The 17,800-nt window shown below is 41.3% G+C and overlaps 3 protein-coding genes across 3 annotated transcripts; all 3 read left to right on the plus strand.

The window, feature by feature from the left end:
• Positions 1-1,831: 1,831 nt before the first annotated feature.
• LOC137611448 (actin, alpha cardiac muscle) lies at positions 1,832-5,113 on the plus strand. Its single transcript, XM_068339663.1, has 9 exons — positions 1,832-1,958; positions 2,951-3,101; positions 3,219-3,347; positions 3,533-3,643; positions 3,733-3,817; positions 4,069-4,230; positions 4,326-4,517; positions 4,597-4,778; positions 4,870-5,113. Exons 2-9 carry the CDS (start codon positions 2,973-2,975, stop codon positions 5,011-5,013), a joined length of 1,134 nt encoding a protein of 377 aa, XP_068195764.1. The 5' UTR covers positions 1,832-1,958; positions 2,951-2,972; the 3' UTR covers positions 5,014-5,113.
• Positions 5,114-7,408: 2,295 nt separating this feature from the next.
• Positions 7,409-13,685, plus strand: arhgap11a (Rho GTPase activating protein 11A). The gene is made up of 11 exons (XM_068339009.1): positions 7,409-8,006; positions 8,765-8,832; positions 8,938-9,034; positions 9,130-9,386; positions 9,540-9,703; positions 9,791-9,928; positions 10,170-10,346; positions 10,433-10,562; positions 10,794-10,902; positions 11,617-11,731; positions 11,838-13,685. The coding sequence occupies exons 1-11, from the start codon at positions 7,878-7,880 to the stop codon at positions 13,253-13,255; spliced, it is 2,802 nt and encodes a 933-aa protein (XP_068195110.1). The 5' UTR covers positions 7,409-7,877; the 3' UTR covers positions 13,256-13,685.
• A 1,669-nt stretch (positions 13,686-15,354) lies between these two features.
• On the plus strand, positions 15,355-17,597 carry grem1b (gremlin 1b). Its single transcript, XM_068339025.1, has 2 exons — positions 15,355-15,685; positions 15,946-17,597. Exon 2 carries the CDS (start codon positions 15,947-15,949, stop codon positions 16,493-16,495), a length of 549 nt encoding a protein of 182 aa, XP_068195126.1. The 5' UTR covers positions 15,355-15,685; position 15,946; the 3' UTR covers positions 16,496-17,597.
• Positions 17,598-17,800: the final 203 nt, after the last annotated feature.

The following is a 17,800-nucleotide window of genomic DNA, read 5'->3' on the forward strand; positions in this document are numbered from 1 at the left end:
GACAGACAACCATGCACACACATACACTCACTGCTACGGGCAATCTGGACACGGCCAATCAGCCTGAAGCGCATGCTGTTGGAGGTGGGAGGAAGCCACGGACACACGGGGAGAGCAGGCGAACTCCACACAGAGCGGGACTCGAACCCGAACCCGCCGTGTTGTGAGGCGACAGCGCTAACCACTGCACCACCGGATCTGAGTACTAGTCGTAAACATTTCACACAAACAATCTTGTTTTAAAAATCTTAATTCATAAAGTAATAAAATAAAAACCATAGCACTTCTTTTCATTTGAATTTTGGTGGAGTACACTATGCCAAAAAGGAATTCATTAGAAAATTGTAGAAGCACTAGAAATTTGTAATTGAGAAAGAGAGCAAGAGTTTGGATAGGTCAAAGGTTTAACTCCAGGTTTTAATTTGCTATGGGTAATTATTGTGGTATTGTGATAATTTAATATACGTCAATAAAGTTGGAGGAATCTCAAAAGACTTGTTTTAAAAAGAATCCTTCCCACAGTCTAACCAATAGGATACTGTTTAGCATGTGTTCAGAACTCCAGTTTAGGGTGAAAATATTCCCTTATATATTTTTATTTCTCTTCATATTCATATAGATTTCCAGATATTTTTTTGTTTCCCAAATAACTGACATTCTTCACCTGAATCCAGCTCCAGTTTGCTGAGATTAAGAGTACATATTTCTATATAAAAATGTTATGTTGATTGTGGAGAAAAGAAAATTCACATACTTCTAGCTATCATATAAATTCATAAATTACTGCTCTTTTATATTATAAATATTTTGTTCCTGATCAGAAGGTCAAATCTAAAAAAAAATCATTTATCATTACAAATACAATCAGAGATCTCTTGCATAGAGATATATTGCATTTATACTGTATTTCCCAGAGATCTGATATATACAATATCTCATTGCCACTGTATCAACAAAAACTGTAATATTTATCCCAAGATAGATGAGTGTATTACTTCATACATACTACACTGCACAAGTTGGAAATATTTGGGGAGTCAGTGACATAAGTATGGAACTCCTCTGTTCAAACTTGCGGGTCAGGAATCACAGTGGCTGCACATTAATGACACTGCTGCTCACCATAACCCTACAAGGAGACAGCCGAGCCAATCAGCTCCAAGCACTGACACCAGCAAGCCACTCAGACAGCCAACTGAGACACTGAGCCCAACTGGCGTTACCATCAGCTGTTCCACACTTTGAGGAGGCTCAGCGCACATACCAGCAGCGTGGTTCACAGGCTTTTAGAGTTTTCATCTCCTTAACAAGACACCAGTGGTGCTGTGTTTAATGGGCCATCGTCGTGGGCCTTCTAGCTGGTTATGAGCATCACAAAAAATTTGTGTGTAATATTTTTTGCTCCACAGAGAGCATAATTATGTATCAAAGTAACAGAAAATACAGTATTTTATAACTCTGATTGCATGGTAATGATAATGTATCCTGTTATTTCAGCATTGTGAAAAATATATGCATTGTATTAGACCATGAGGTGATTACAAAAAGTCAAGGTAATGAACTTTTTCCCAAAAATGCACATGTCCCTTTGTGTCCCTTTTTATACTGTATTTATGGCAATTGTGTTCTTTTGTATTAAATAAAACAATAGGGAGGCAGAATGGCCCCCTCCTCCCCCCTGACACACACATGGACACACCACTTCTTTTTTGGGGACCTACGAATGAAATTATTTCAGTAGCATTTCTTTGAAATTGGACTGAAGCAAACTTCAGTCCATGTATGTAAAACATTGCTTCCTGTGGCATGTTGATTTTTGCAGACAGCTCTTATTTGGACTTGTATGAAACCTTAGCCCCGCCTCTGGTCCTTAATCCCAGTCTGGGTCTTATTTAAGGGGCTCCTCTCACTCTCAGTCTTCCGTCCCAGTGGAAGCATCCACCTACCAGAGCACCTTGGTGAGTACATTTCACAGCGCATGTCTCTGACGCACTGAGGATGTCATTTCTGTGATCACTGTTAATATGTGAAGAAAGTTGTACATTTTAAGTTGCATTTTGAGATGATGATATTTACCCATTTGATAAGGACAAATGGATGATAAAATTGAACTACTTGTCATGTACAGCCAAGTTATTGTTCATCTTATATTGATTGTGACAGAAATTTGAAGTTAGCATTATCATGGAAAAAGTGACACTCTTAGACAGAATATACATATAATGTTTCAGGCATATTATGGAGAGTGCACAGGTACTTGGGAGAAGTTGGGCAAATCCATATATGCTACATTAAACCAATTGAGCCTGTTACGTAAGGCTGTGCAGTTTAAATAGTGTGACCATGGTGTGCAGATAGCTACTGGTCTCACTCTCATTCAAGCTCTGACAGACCTGAAATAGCAGAAGATCCATGTGTCAGTTGTTTCGTCTTGTTAAGCACATTGGTGGGGTTGAACTTAAAATAGATGACAAGTCTCTCTGTTATGCCCCTTTTTGGTGCTACCTCAGCAGCCCTGAGATGTCCCAGGAACAATTGTGACTGTCGCGATAAGGTATCAGTAGTTGTACAACAAGGGTGGCCCCAAAATAGCTTTCAAGGGCATGCTTAATTAGCTGTCTATAGATAGCTGTCATTGATATGTGCTGTATTAGTGTTGGAAAGTGATGATAATCTCAGAGCAGTTATAAGATAATGTTGGCGGGTATTCAAATGCACTGTGGATCTGAGAAAAGGCTACAAATGAGTGACTGATTGATTGTGTCAACAAATTCTCCAGTTTTGGCTGTGACAGTCACACATCATCAGCACTCCAGCAAAAACATTTGTCTGATTGTTCATTCATAATCCTTTAGACCCTTGTGGTATGATATGCATTGCAGAGAACAGCTGCTCCCACTGCCCTGCCTAAACCTCTCCTTGTGTATCTACTCCACCCCTCAACATTTAGACCACCTCAGTGAAGCGTAATCATGTGTGACGACGATGAGACTACCGCACTTGTGTGTGACAACGGCTCCGGCTTGGTCAAGGCTGGATTTGCTGGAGATGACGCTCCCCGTGCTGTCTTCCCTTCCATTGTCGGAAGGCCCCGCCACCAGGTAGACTTAAATCTGGCCACTAGTGCTACTTGCTCATTTTAGACTGAATTGTGAGAGATTAGAGGTGGGACAAGTTTCTTCTGGTGTCTCATGCTCCTGTCATTTGTCTGACCTTAGGGTGTGATGGTCGGTATGGGTCAGAAGGACAGCTACGTAGGTGATGAGGCCCAGAGCAAGAGGGGTATCCTGACCCTTAAGTACCCCATCGAGCATGGCATCATCACCAACTGGGATGATATGGAGAAGGTAGGCGTTGACAGGGCACCTCATTTACAACATTCATGGCATCTGACCTTTAAAATCCTTGAGAATTTGCAGCCTGTCGGCATCATAAAGATAGATTGTGTGCTGTGTTTAGAAGATATGCTTGTTATTTATTCAGTCCGTAGCCTGGGTCTGATTGTCAGCTGTTGTTTGTCCTCATCTGTCAGATCTGGCACCACACCTTTTATAATGAGCTGCGTGTCGCCCCTGAGGAGCACCCCACCCTTCTTACTGAGGCCCCCCTGAACCCAAAAGCTAACAGGGAAAAGATGACCCAGGTACTTGGACGCAAAAGTCCGCACACAGTGATAAGATAGTTGTCATTGCGTAAAGACAACATTCATATTCTGTTTGATTTTTATTTTAGATCATGTTTGAGACCTTCAATGTTCCTGCCATGTATGTGGCCATCCAGGCTGTCCTGTCCCTCTACGCTTCTGGTCGTACTACCGGTAGGTGCAGTATTTTGGAACTTAACTTTGATCTCTGGTCATTTAAGGAATATCCTTCAATAAGAAGACATTGTATAGCAAGAGAGAAACTACTGAAGGTATCTGTTATCTGGGCAGTTTCCTGTCATCTTGTGAAAGAATATTTTAATCCCTTCCAGCAGTATTGTATAGTTCATCTTGCGAGACTTATGACATACACCTTTGATGGCATTTCATTACTGACTAGCTTTTACCATTTTGGCTTCCTAAAGGTATTGTCTTGGACTCTGGTGATGGTGTGACCCACAACGTTCCCATCTATGAGGGTTATGCTTTGCCACATGCCATCATGCGTTTGGATCTGGCTGGTCGTGACCTCACTGACTACCTGATGAAGATCCTGACTGAGCGTGGTTACTCCTTTGTCACAACAGGTAGGTCAATGCTATCATGTTGAGTTTCTCTAATGTCCACACAAAATGTGTTGTTTCTGAATGTGACCTCTGTATGTAAACCTTCTACCCCTCAGCTGAGAGGGAGATTGTGCGTGACATCAAGGAGAAGTTGTGTTACGTGGCTCTTGACTTTGAAAATGAGATGGCCACCGCAGCCTCCTCCTCTTCCTTGGAAAAGAGTTATGAACTGCCTGATGGTCAAGTCATCACCATTGGTAATGAGCGTTTCCGTTGCCCTGAGACACTCTTTCAGCCCTCTTTCATTGGTAAGTGTTTGGAAGAATCTACGAAATGTATTTTATGTTAGACAGATGGACTTTATCAATCATTCCTTTCTTCTATCAGGTATGGAGTCTGCTGGTATTCATGAGACCGCCTACAACAGCATCATGAAATGTGACATTGACATCCGTAAGGACCTGTATGCCAACAATGTGCTGTCTGGTGGCACCACTATGTACCCTGGTATTGCTGATCGTATGCAGAAGGAGATTACAGCTCTGGCCCCAAGCACCATGAAGATTAAGGTGAAAGAAGTTCAACGGTTTTGAGTCATCCAGTCAAGATGGAGTGAATAAAAACGTAACAGAAGTTGAATGTTTTTTGTTCCCACACTAGATCATTGCTCCGCCTGAGAGGAAGTACTCAGTCTGGATTGGTGGCTCCATCTTGGCTTCCCTGTCCACTTTCCAGCAGATGTGGATCAGCAAGCAGGAGTACGATGAGGCCGGCCCTTCCATTGTCCACAGGAAATGCTTCTAAATACACAAGCAAACTCCTTTTGTCCATGCATTTGTATGTTGTTGTCTCCTGTATATAAACATCTATGTTCCATGCAATAAACATAAACCTTTTGAGAGTATATCTTGTGTTTTTTGTTGATTCACAGAAAATATTTATCATGAGGAGGTAACTACAATATTTTGTCTCGAAACAATCTATTACATTGAAACAGTAAATCTGAAACAGTTTCTTGCTCTGTTTCGCATTCTTTGTCATCCTGGATCCTGTAAATTCATTTTTGCCTCACATAACTTAATGCTAACACTAGTTTCAAGGGTTTGTGAAACGAGAATGGTGACATTCTTCCAATGGTTGAAGAAGGATGTAAACATTCACATTCACATCAGCAATGACATAGCTTTAAATCAGATAACAGTTGCTTATCAATAACAGTACAAGGTATAATATATTAAGCACTGTTTTTGCATGAAGGGATTTAAATGTATATAAAAATCTGTCTCAAATTGAAGTATAGACATATACAGTACAGTATAGTATGTCTACTTTCACTACAATATAGCTAAGTTGGTTTTTTTCCAAGTGTTTCATATTTTATACACCACTTTGAAGTCTGGTCCACAGAGAAGGGTCGTAGGGGCTAGAGGACCACTACCTCTCCATCCCCCCAATAATTGGACCCACTGCCTTACGTTGGAACACGTTTTATTTGACCACAGAGGGAAAAAAGAAGAGTCAACAGAATTACAAAACAGGTTTAGTGACAACTTTGGTGAGGGCACAGAATCAGTCTTCAAGCTTCTCTATGTGTTGCTTCTGCTCTGCCATCTGCTAGATTTGAAGAAGCTGAATCTGAAATCTTTTTGAATCTTTTGCAAGACCTTCAAATAATGATATTTGTAACTTCTCACTCTATTCAACAGAAGTTGGGAGTGAGAATGTATTGAGAACAGAAACATTCTCTTATGGGACTTTTCTGAAAATGAGCTTCAGAATTTGCATTGCCTCTTGTAATTCTACAAAGAAGTCTATCTAGCAAGAGCATGAAGAAACATTTATTGTTTACGGAAGGCAGTTACCTTCACAGTTCATAGTACATTTTTGGGATGATGAAATTAAAGACCTTGACATCAAAATCAAGTGTAAATTGCCAGATGAAACAGTTGAGGTGCAGTATGATAATGGAGGAGATATGAGAGACTGTCTGTCAGACTTCTGGAAAGAATTCTATGATCAGCACACTACAGGAAATGACATCTTGAGTAGATTATGTCCTGATATCTTCTGGTTTGTTGCTTTTGATTTTGTAGATTGAAGTTTTTCCCAGACACATATCTGCTCAGAACTCATAAATATTTTTTTTATTATGGGAGCATAAATAAATGGACCATGAGATGGAAATCTGAACTCGATCGTCTTGTAAATGTCCAGCACAAAATGGTCAAGTCATAAGGGTAAAAAAGTCAGGGTGAGAGCGTATTTACTGAGAAATCTCAGCTATTGGATGCGTGACGATAAAGGTCCATCATGGCAAAATACAGAAAAAAAAGTCTGAAGAACATCCAAATAAAGTCAGAGATGGATCGTCTCTTCATGATGGATTAAACTTTGTGAAACATATCCTGATTTCAGGCATGAACTTGGAATAGGGACGTATCTAAACAGTAACAACATTTGGACTAAGTTAGGAGTAGAAGGGACATGACTATGGAGAATATTGCTTGATAACATGCAATATTGTTGTCGTTGATAATTTTTATACTTGGTATACTAAGTACTTATACCCCGTCTTTCTTCAAGCATAAAATAAAATGATTCTAGTGGTTCCATCCACTGAACTCAGCTGTGGATCAGCTGCATGTTGCACAGAGTAAAACCTGTACCAGACAAAGCGTAAAAGACATATTTTTTAATCTTTCTGTCAGAGATCTAGACATTGAAAGAAATTAAAAACATAATACAATTGGAGAACCACAACTTCCACCTTGTATTAGGCTCTGCTAGGATTTGTGTGGGGAAAAATGATTTGCAGGTGTTATTAAATCAATATTGACATTTTCCAACTAGCCTTATTTAAAAGATCCAATTAAGCATATGTGATAATGTCTATATTCAAGTACGAGTGTTTGCAGTATAATTATGACTGAAGTAAGTGCAGTATGGTGTTTCGACTTTCACATTTTAAAGGCACGATTAGTTCTTTTTACACTTGCAACCGGTTGAAGAGTACGGAGTCCCTTCCATTCAACAAGTCATTCACGAAGTGCCCCGCCCAGCAAAACTTCCCTGGTACATGAGAACAAGCGCCGTTGAGAACGTATTTCGAACCATTTCAGCCAATCACGTCGTAGAACGCAAGGCTCGCGTCTGTTTGAATGCTCTGCGGAAACCCGTAGCCTCGAAAATGATTTGACGAGCGAGGCACAGCAAAATGCGGCCAGATAGCTGAAATATAAAAATTGTTTGATTAATACAATTAGTTGTTGTAGGAAAAAAAAGTACGTACTTAAGTTGTTTTACGTTTGGTGTAGCCGTTAAGCAATTTTTGTTTATTCTGGTCGAGAAGCCAAAGGGACTCGGTTAACCTAGCTAACTATAGCTAGCTGAGTACATTGGGAATCCACTAACCGCTTCGGTCGCTAACGTTTGTTGTTGTCTGAATATCTCTTAGAACCGAAGTACTTTTACTAGGGTTACCGTTTGTAGGTGTTTGTGTAGAACGATGCTGTGAGTAGTTAATGAGAAACACGACAATGAGTTAACAGTCGAGAGAAAGTGATCACGTTAGAAAGACTTGAATCAGGACAAAGTTTGGTTTGTTTCTGGCTTATTGAGAACAGCGAGTTGGGGAGTTAATTCAAACTTCAAGCTAAGGGGGCGTGAAAATGAAACTCATGGAGAAAAACGTGATGCGTTTAGTGGCTGTGCAACATCTCCGCACAGCGTTTGGAATAAAAACAAAGTACTGGAACAAAATCAAAACGGCCAATTCCAAGACAAGAACCAACAACTCGGTAAGTAAACAAAACCACTAATCACGACAATTAATCCATAAAGTTACTACTTCAGCAGCTGTTATGTCCGAGCAGGAATCACCATGCTCCCAGTGTCCCCTCACGCTGGACAGACGTGTTATTTTATGAGACCCATTTGTCCACCTCTTCTCATGTCAGTCACTTCAGTTGCTTTGTTCGGGCGTCCTGATTATTCATCCCATTCATTCATTCATTCATTCATTCATTCATTCATTCATTCATTCATTCACCAACAGAAAGCAAAGTCTAACAAGACCCGGTGGCAATGTTTTCCTCTAAAATATTGTATAGCTTTAATGAATGATGTACAATACTGGATTTTATAGATGTTCATTTGAAGTGAGCAACAAGTTTCTTGCATTATTTCCTAATGGCATCACCTGATTTGCAAGCTTTCTCGCAGACCTTGTTACTTTTCGGATCCACACAGAATTTGCTTTTACGATGTGTGATACAAACTATATTCAAATGACTGTATCCAGAAACGAAATAAGGTAATTGTTCTACACTGAAAAACAAACCCCTAACTGCGCCAATTCATCGTAAATTGTCTTTAAACTAACATTAGGAGACTGGCATAGATTTCATCAATGGGAAAAAAAAGGGCTTAAGTAAATTAATGAGGGCTGTGTGTGATACTGCTGGCATGTTTATAATAAGAAATTATTTTCCTCATTGTGTTTCCCTCTCTGTCACATTTTCTCATCTTAATTTTTATTTCTCATTTGTTCTCTCAGAAAAAGGTTTTTGGGGTGTCTCTGGAGAGCTTACCATATTATAATATGGAATGTGGGAGTGTGCCAAGGCGAGTGGATATGCTTGTTAACTTGAATTTGAGTTTATATTTGACATGTAGTGTCTTGTCCCAGCTTGGATATTCTATATTAACAACCTTCATTGTCTTTCTTAGCTTTCTGGTTGATGCATGCATGAAACTGCTGGCACATATCGATACAGAGGGTCTCTTTAGAAAATCAGGCTCTGTCAGTCGCCTGAAAGACCTCAGGGTGAGTAATGGCTGCAGCTGACCTTGTATAAGTGAGGACCCTTGACCCTGAGGGAAGTATAACACAACAGAGCTGTGTTTTATTTGTCCATCCAGGCAAAATTGGATGTGGGAGAGGAGTGCCTGTCTACAGCACTTCCCTGCGATGTGGCTGGTCTAGTGAAGCAGTTTTTCAGGGAGTTGCCAGAGCCTGTGCTGCCCAAAGAGCTGCAGGAGGCCTTCCTCAAGGCACGGCAACTCCCTGCCGAGGAGGACAGGACCTCTGCTACCATACTGCTGACCTGTGTGCTGCCAGACAAGAACCGGACGATCCTGCATTACTTTTTTGACTTCCTTCACAATGTGTCTAAGAGGTACTTTCTTGCCATCAAATTTTTCCCGTCCAAGATTATTAACCAACATGTATTTTTATTGTTGAAGAGTTTTTTTAAAGTGTAATTTTAAATTGATGTACGATTTTCAATAATTACTGCCTCCTTTTTTCCCCTTTCATTACTCTATTGCAGATGTTCAGAGAATAAGATGGACAGCAATAATTTATCGGTCATCTTTGCACCAAACCTCCTCCACTTTGGAGACGGTACTGAGAAGATGACTGCAAATACTGAGAAATACCTGAAGCTACAGGCAGCCATCATACACTGCCTCATAGAGAATGCCCATAGCTTTGGTATGAATAGAGGAAACTTAAATGTAAGCCATCTTTATGTCACTTGACACTGAAGTATTTTATCTCATGTTTTTCTGTGTGTCTCAGGTGTGCTGCCACATTTTCTCCAAGAGAAAGTTCCAGCCATGATGGGCTGTGAGCCAGGGGATCTGTCCCCGACTCACGATGCACCTGAAGAAGATCTGACCTCGGGGATGAAGAGGAGACAGAGACGCAGCTTGGGAGGTAAGAATGAATTTGAGATGTTGCTATATAGTGAAAGATGCTGCATTCAGTGCTCCCACTAAATTCAAGGTCGACTGGTGCAATGAAGCTTGATCAATTTAATAAACGTTAATTCTCAGATAAATGTTAATTCCTCTTAACACTTGGTTTCAGAATCATCTTTGGCATGATTTAAAATATAAAAGAGTAAATACTGATTATTTGAAGACATTAATCCCACTGTGACTTTTTTTTCCTTCAGTCTTTTCCTCTGCAACTCCTGTGATTGCAACACCTTCATCAAAGCGAAAGGATTTCCCTTTGGACTCTGGTCACTCTTTTGGATTCTCGAACAAGAAACGTAGATCAGTCAAAAAGACCCTTGGGATAGATTTACTTCCCAATACTTTATTCAGTGGCATTTCAACTCCTGGATCAGGTATTGATCATTGTTTGGCACATGTGCATCATTTCTAATACACCCTGAATCTTGAAGTTAATGTTTTTTCTTTTTGTCCATTCCAGTTCACAGTGCCTCTGGGGTGTTGGACTCTTCAAACAACACTTTATCATCAGCAGGGAGGTTGAGAAAGCATCCCGCTACCTCTGGGAGGAGGAAGAGCCAACGACTCAGCAATCGACATGCTGTCAACAGGTACACATGGTCGTTGTCCTCCAATGATCTCCAAATAAATACATTATTATTGACTCATAGAGAGGTGTGATAGAAAGTGCTGTCACATTGAAATGACATCATGTTGTACAGTAATGCTCACTGAATTAAACAGAGACAATTCTATTGTAATAGAGACAGTTATTTCCCACTATCACAGTGTGTATAGAGTTCCAGACCTACATAAGCTTTTAAAAATATATCCTTTTTCAGAGTTGAATCTGGAAGAGCTGGCTGCTTCTCTCCTAAAGCCAGCCATAAAGAAGCACCACGCAAATCTCTGCGTTTGCGTTTTAGCCTTGGGAAGAGCAGCAAAGACGCTGTAAGTGTGGTCGTCCAAAGGACTTCACTGTCTACTTACCTGGTTCACAACTAACTTGCAAAGTCCCGTTAATGAAGTGAAATCAAGCATGTAGTGTTGTATAACTGCATTAAAACTGATTAACACATTTGCACACAGGATTTTCTTTGTTGGTGTAAACTGTTGCACATTACTATATTTTTCTTGAACATTCTAAGTTTACTTTCAGAATCTAACATTTAAACTGCTGCATGCAAAATTTTTAAACATCTGAGTGATTTTTCAATACTTTTGCATCTGTAATGTTTCTAAATGATCTGCTTTCATAGTTTTATGGTACAAATCCATATTATATCAATGATTTACTATATTCAACATAAGTCAGGTAAATAATGACATTCTATACTACTTTGTGGGTAAATAAAGTACAGCTTTGTAAGCTGTATTGGGGTACGTTTAGAAAGCTGCATAGTGCACAACATCCCAATGCTCTTAGACACATGTGGTCATGTATATTTTGCTCTTAATAAAAAGTTTTTGACCCGCAAATCCAGTATCTTGTTTCTTCTGAGTGATTTTTGTCATCCTCTGAAGAATTAACTGCAACCATGGAATTAACATATTAATTGTCTGCTGAGTTAAATCTATGGGGCCCATTTTAACAAAATAATACTCTCAAACTAACCCTCCTTCAACCCTCTTTCACCTTCCATTTCTCATTCCATGCTGGTGAAGGGATCTGAGTCCATTGGCTGGCGACTTGCTTCTCAGGAGAGCACCACGGCTTTTTGTTTCACCAAAGAGGCGGAGTTCAGTCCGTCAGTCCTGCCTGGAAAAACTGGATCCAAAGGTGAGCCAGATGAACACATTCAATAAGACTTCCTATTCATGAAACATTTTTATTCTTGTGCAACTATTTTATGTTGTATTACCTGCTTATATCCTTAATGTTACAGGTTCCAATTACATGAGTAAGTCTGAAGACAACCTGCTGACCCCCCAGTGTGACTCCAGGAAGACCTCTAAAGGAGCCCAGGCATTCAACCAGGCATCTTTCTCAGACACCCCAATGAGCACGAACCTCAAGAACAGTTACGTGTCCGAGCCGACCATCGTCGTATCAAAGCCTCCAGCAGCAGCCAGCCTTCACAAGAAGCTGTGTTGCGCTTCCAGTGCTGAGAGTCTGGACAGTGAGCGTTCAGTGACTGAAGCCCAAAGCCAAACTGGTCCCACCCTGCTGAAAGTAAAGGCCTTCGCAGAATCAAGCATCAACCTCCAGGCTGTGATGCAGGACCCCTGCAACTCCATGGGAGTGGTCACAACCAAACCAGCCAGCCACCCAGTCCCTCCACCAGAGACTCCTATTGCCAAAGTAAAGAATATGGACATTGAGGCCTCCACCCCTCCAGCCCAACAGTTCTTCCCAGCTGATAGTCAAAATATTACATTTAGCCAGTTTGAAATTGCAGCTTTATCACCTTTGCATATAGACAGTGAAATTTTTGAGACTGGTGTTTACTGTAGTCCACCAAAGACGGGCATTGAAGGTTCTCCCTGTACTGCTGACCTTGGCAGGCTTGGAAGCTCTATGGTGGAAGAGAGCGGTAGGCAGGTAGAGCAGTTCAACCGTAGAAGGTTGATTGATACTCTGGACATTCAGACTCCTGTTGTCTTCAAACTGGGCATCTCATCGGGGCTGCAGTCCACGCCATACAAGCTGGATCTAGAACTCGAAGATAAGCTTGGCTCAACTTCAGTGGTCCATGAAAAAAAGAAATGTTCCCCAGATATTAGTTCCAAAATCCCAAACCAACAGCCTCCTTCAAGACAAAGCCCCAGGACTGAAAAGCATCATGTGGCTGACCACATTCAACACTTCAACAAGCTCACCCTCTGTCCTCCTAAAGGATCTGCAGCTGCACAGATCAGATCCCCGCTCAAGTTCCAACGCACCCCTGTGCGTCAGACTGTCCGCCGCATCAACTCTATCCTGACAGACAGTAAAAGACCCAGTAGGAATGCAAAAGCCATTACTAGCCAGAGAAATGAAGCGGAGAGCAGTCTCTCCTCTCACCCCCAACCTGAGCCTCACCAGGGAGTGTCCAAAAGCCAGTGTCCCAAAAAGAAACCGCCTCCAGTCCCACCCAAAACGGCGAGCACTTTGAGCCGTAAACCCAAGACCTCTGCTCTGGGCGATGTGACCAACACGGTTCAACTGAAGACCAAACTGGACGCCTGTGTCCCCGATCAACCTGGAATGCAGAAGGTTGTGCAGCAGATGGCTGAGAAGGAAATGAATTATTACAGAGGCTCGCCTAGGAACCCTCTCCACCAGGGACGACTGCTGTCCGCCACCAGGCCTGTAGATTTATAGTTCAAAACTTGCAATGCAGGTTTTTTTCTGTTCAGGTGACACAACAGCCAACAATTCCTCTTTGTTTCCTGCAAATTCAGGGGTCTTAATTTATTTTGACATTAAGTAGGTGCTGTTTGTGTTCTGTTAGGTTCGTCAGCTTGTAAGAGTACAGCGTATGTTAAATAATGCTTAGCCTGTAGAAGGAATATCAGCGTCTGGAATCTGATTGATGGTATGACTGGAATGTTTTTAGCAAGTTTTACTTTTCTATTTATGCATTTTATATATAATCCTTCAAAAATTTGAGATACTGCAGCTTTTTCTTTTCAACTTAATATTTTCTTACGCTTAAAAAAAATCCTCAATTTGTCTTATTTCATAAACAGAAAGAAATGTATTGATAATTTTCCTATGAAGGTCTCAGTAAAATAATTTTCCATGTGAATTGTTTCTGACAAATAAAATCAGACGTGAACCATCAGCCTCCTGCTGTAGGATGAAGGCAGTGCTTCTCGCCGCCACTAGGGGGCGCCGGACACCCGCCGGAGAGGCCGCGTCAGGCCAACCTGCGCTTCACTCAAGGGGAAAAGACATTAATCCAAACTGCCAATGTTCTATAGTGACCTGTTAAAGATATAAAAATAAAATCTAATCCAATCGTGGAAAAGGTGATCGGGACATTTAAGATAACTTTCAAAAGCAATCTGGGTCAGTCCACCAGATTAAACGCATATCCGTGATAAAAGTGAGTGACCTGTAAGGAATCTGAAGATTAGGCAGCGAAGGTCAAACTCCTCTCTTTGAGATTTATTCTCCGTCCTCAGGGAGGACTGCATACTTTTCATGTATGATGAGGTGCTTCGGTTGTGCAATAGCTCGTTATGACGGCTGCAGTGACGTATAGCGTGTGAACGTCCGGCCCTGCTCCGTTGTTATGCATGCTTATGACAGACGGGGTGTTTGGGCCGGGGCCATGTGTTCAGCACACGACCATTCGCTGTGAGGGGAGGCGGTGCAATGCTCCATCATCCGAGTTGCACCTCTTAAAAACCTACATAAATAAATATATAGATTAATATTCTAAAGATAAGGGAACCATTGATATCTGGCATAAATAATCTGAATCCAGATCCACACCAGTTCTTCAGTTTTTCTTGTATCTTCAGAACATGGCAGTCTGCAGAGGAACTCCTCACTTGTTTGTTAATCTTAATGATGCTGAACTAACGGGTTAAATCAGATAAATCATTGATTTAAAATTGTAAAACTGAACACTTGATTGTCTTTTAGTTATTTTAACAATGGCGAACAGCTAAGTCTTAATTAAAGCATTAATTTATGACCAGATCTATAGAGCGGCTGTATTCTTACTGTTAAACAGATAAACACAATTTATAACTTTTCCCAAACATCAACAAGAGAAATATTTTGCACAACTTTGCAACCTGAAAGGTCTTCTTATTAATCATTCATAGAGCATCATCAAACGACTTCATGACCAATAATATTCTTGTCCGTTCGTTGTTATTGACAATCCTTTTATTCAATGCCGCTCATTACATAGTAGACTTTTAACGATACGCTTCAGGACTGATTTAACGACTAAAAAACTCATTTATCGTTAACTTGGATAACCAAATTCATGCGTAATTCAGTTTACATTCGGGACACGTAAACCTGCAATAAATTTAAAAAAAAAAAAAAAGCACCAACTGTGTGATGGAACCATAACCATCAGGTTTATTTCATACTGAACCCACGAAATTCAAAATCATCTATTTCTAATGATTTTTTTTTCTTGATTTATATTACACACACACACACACACACACACGCACGCACGCACACACACACACACACACACACACACACAAAGTCCATCATTGGCTGCAGGACTCACAGGTGTGCTGTGATGTGCGTCGAGTTCATTCTTAGACTGCATGCTCAAAATTTCCCGGAGGTCCTTGAACGCCGCCTTTCTGCTTGTGACAAATTGACACAGATTGATCATCATCTTTCTTTTGATCAAAAATATCATCGGCTTTACTTTTTCCATGTGTGCAGAACCTCGGGCCCGTCTGCTCCCTTTCTGACGCCCCCCCCCCCCCCCCCCATTCTCCGCCTGTTGTCTGTTTCTTGAAGTGGGTTCAGGGAACTGTTGAGGGGGCGGACAGTTTTGATTTTCTCAACATTGTGCTTAGCCAATAATGTAGAGGGAACCGTTGTGCACATCTCAGCTGGCAGACATTTAAAAGGGAGACAGTCCGGCGCTGGAGCAATTTGTATTAAACCCCCCCTGGCCCCTGTCTATGGAGCGGTTAGTCTCCCACCCATCCACAGTCCCACCAGACTACAGTCGACAGCAGTAGGTGCCGATCCCCTCGGAAGGTGCTGTGGAGGACCGACAGGATAGGATCGTCGCCCTGGTAGCACCGGACGCTCACGCAGGTGAGTGGATCTTAAAATCCACGAGCACCACCTCCCACCACCCACATCTGTGGCTCTCTCAGTTTATGGATTTCGGAAATGGCGAAACTAGTTTTGTTATTGATACATACGGTTTGTTGAACATATAAAAAAAAAATTAATTAACGCTTTTAATTTGCCCAAAAGGAACCACTAAGCCCATTCTTGCGTATGAAAACGGCGCGTAATGCGTCCAAGCGTTGACATAATAGGTGATTAATTACTTTTCTTTTCTCAACAAGGATGGCCAACTCGACGCGTTTTTTCTGCAGTGTGGTTTTCATCATTGGGTTATTATCATCTCCAGTGGATTGCAAAAGAAGTAGAGGTTCACAGGGCGCCATTCCCCATCCTGACAAGAACAACCCAAACGAATCAGAGCAGCAACCGCAGACTCCGCAGGCGAGCTCCGGAACTCAGCACAGGCAGGGCGCATCCTCACCGGCCGACGAGGTGCTGGAGTCCAGTCAGGAGGCTTTACATGTGACAGAGCGCCAGTATTTGAAACGGGACTGGTGCAAGACGCAGCCCCTGAAGCAGACCATCCACGAGGAGGGCTGCGTCAGCCGCACCATCATCAACCGGTTCTGTTACGGACAGTGCAACTCCTTCTACATCCCCAGGCACATCCGCAGGGAGGAAGGTGCCTTTCAGTCCTGCTCGTTTTGCAAACCAAAGCGTTTTACCACCATGACTTTTACTTTGAACTGTCCGGACCAGCAGCCGCCTACCAAGAAGAAACGGATCCAGCGCGTCAAGCAGTGCCGCTGTATATCCATAGACCTGGATTAAGACGCACGGAGACGTTGTGCGCGCTCGTTGTCCGTGTTCTTGTTGTGCAGGTTGAGGATTGTTGGAAGACTGAAGGACTGTCACGCAGCTAAAAACGCGCTCCTACAGTGTCTCCACCTTCGAGGGAACGTCCACGATGACTCCCCACGTTTATCCACCGATTCCCATCTTGCACATGAGTGTGAACGAATACGAGCATGCAAACAGATGAAAACATGATGAAAACCATCGAACTTTTTTTTTTTTAATTTTTTTTTTTTTTTACTCCGCATTGGTTTGCGAAGTTGAAAAAAAACAAGCCTCGCTGCACGGGATCGCTAACTTGAAATGGGCACGTTTTACGCACGGTTTCCTCCAGAGGAATGCATAATAATTTAGTCGCTGTTCTAAAAGCTTATTATGACAGGGAAAACTGCATTTCTTTTTTGCATTTTGTTGTGCGTATGTTTTTTAAACGGTATGTTTCCACTGTGTGGAATTTGATGTACGCGTGGCGATATTTGTAAATTAAAAACGTGATTTTTAAAAAAAAAATTATGTTTCAAGAATCATTTGAGGTAAAGAGTTGTTTGAATTTCGAAGTCAATCAGTGAAGGTTTTTTTTATTATTTTTATTTGTGTGCCTCCCTAGCTGTAGAGACAAGCTTCTTTTTGGATTAAACTGACATGTTCCACAGTAGGCCTGTTGAGATGAAATAGTTGTAAAAATGTGTGTGTAACCCGTTGGTTTATCCCCTTGATTAAATTATCTATGAAAGCATCAAATGAACGGATGTTGTATTTTTTTTTTTTAATTTTTTGCATCTGTTGCTTCACACCTCAAAAGGAGGAGGGGGTTTTCAACGAAATGTTCAATCGTCTGCTGTTTGAGGATGCATTTCATCTTGTAGGTTTCCATTTCAGAAGACAAACCCTTGTGTCCTTGAATTATCCATTAAAGGTATTTATGTCCACAGTTCCCTGATACTTGGCTCGAAATTTTGAACAGTAAAATCCAATTTTTTTAAATACAAGTAATCGATAGCTTTAAGTGGAGTTTTGTTCTCTAGGAGTTATTATCCTTCAGTGGTTATGACAGTAATATTTGATCCTTGTCGTTATTTGTGACATTATTCTCGTATCTGAACAAAAAAAAAATCATCTTTAAGTACCAAAGGTGTAAAAAAATTGTAAAAGACACACACACACACACACACACACACACACACACACACACATACACACACACACACACACACACACACTGAGTTTTGAATCACCAAATCTTTGATGAATCACGTTTCTTCCATAAATTTTCACCTTACC

This window comes from Antennarius striatus, chromosome 17 (genome assembly GCF_040054535.1).
Source record: "Antennarius striatus isolate MH-2024 chromosome 17, ASM4005453v1, whole genome shotgun sequence".
In the NCBI taxonomy this organism is placed as follows: Eukaryota; Metazoa; Chordata; class Actinopteri; order Lophiiformes; family Antennariidae; genus Antennarius; species Antennarius striatus.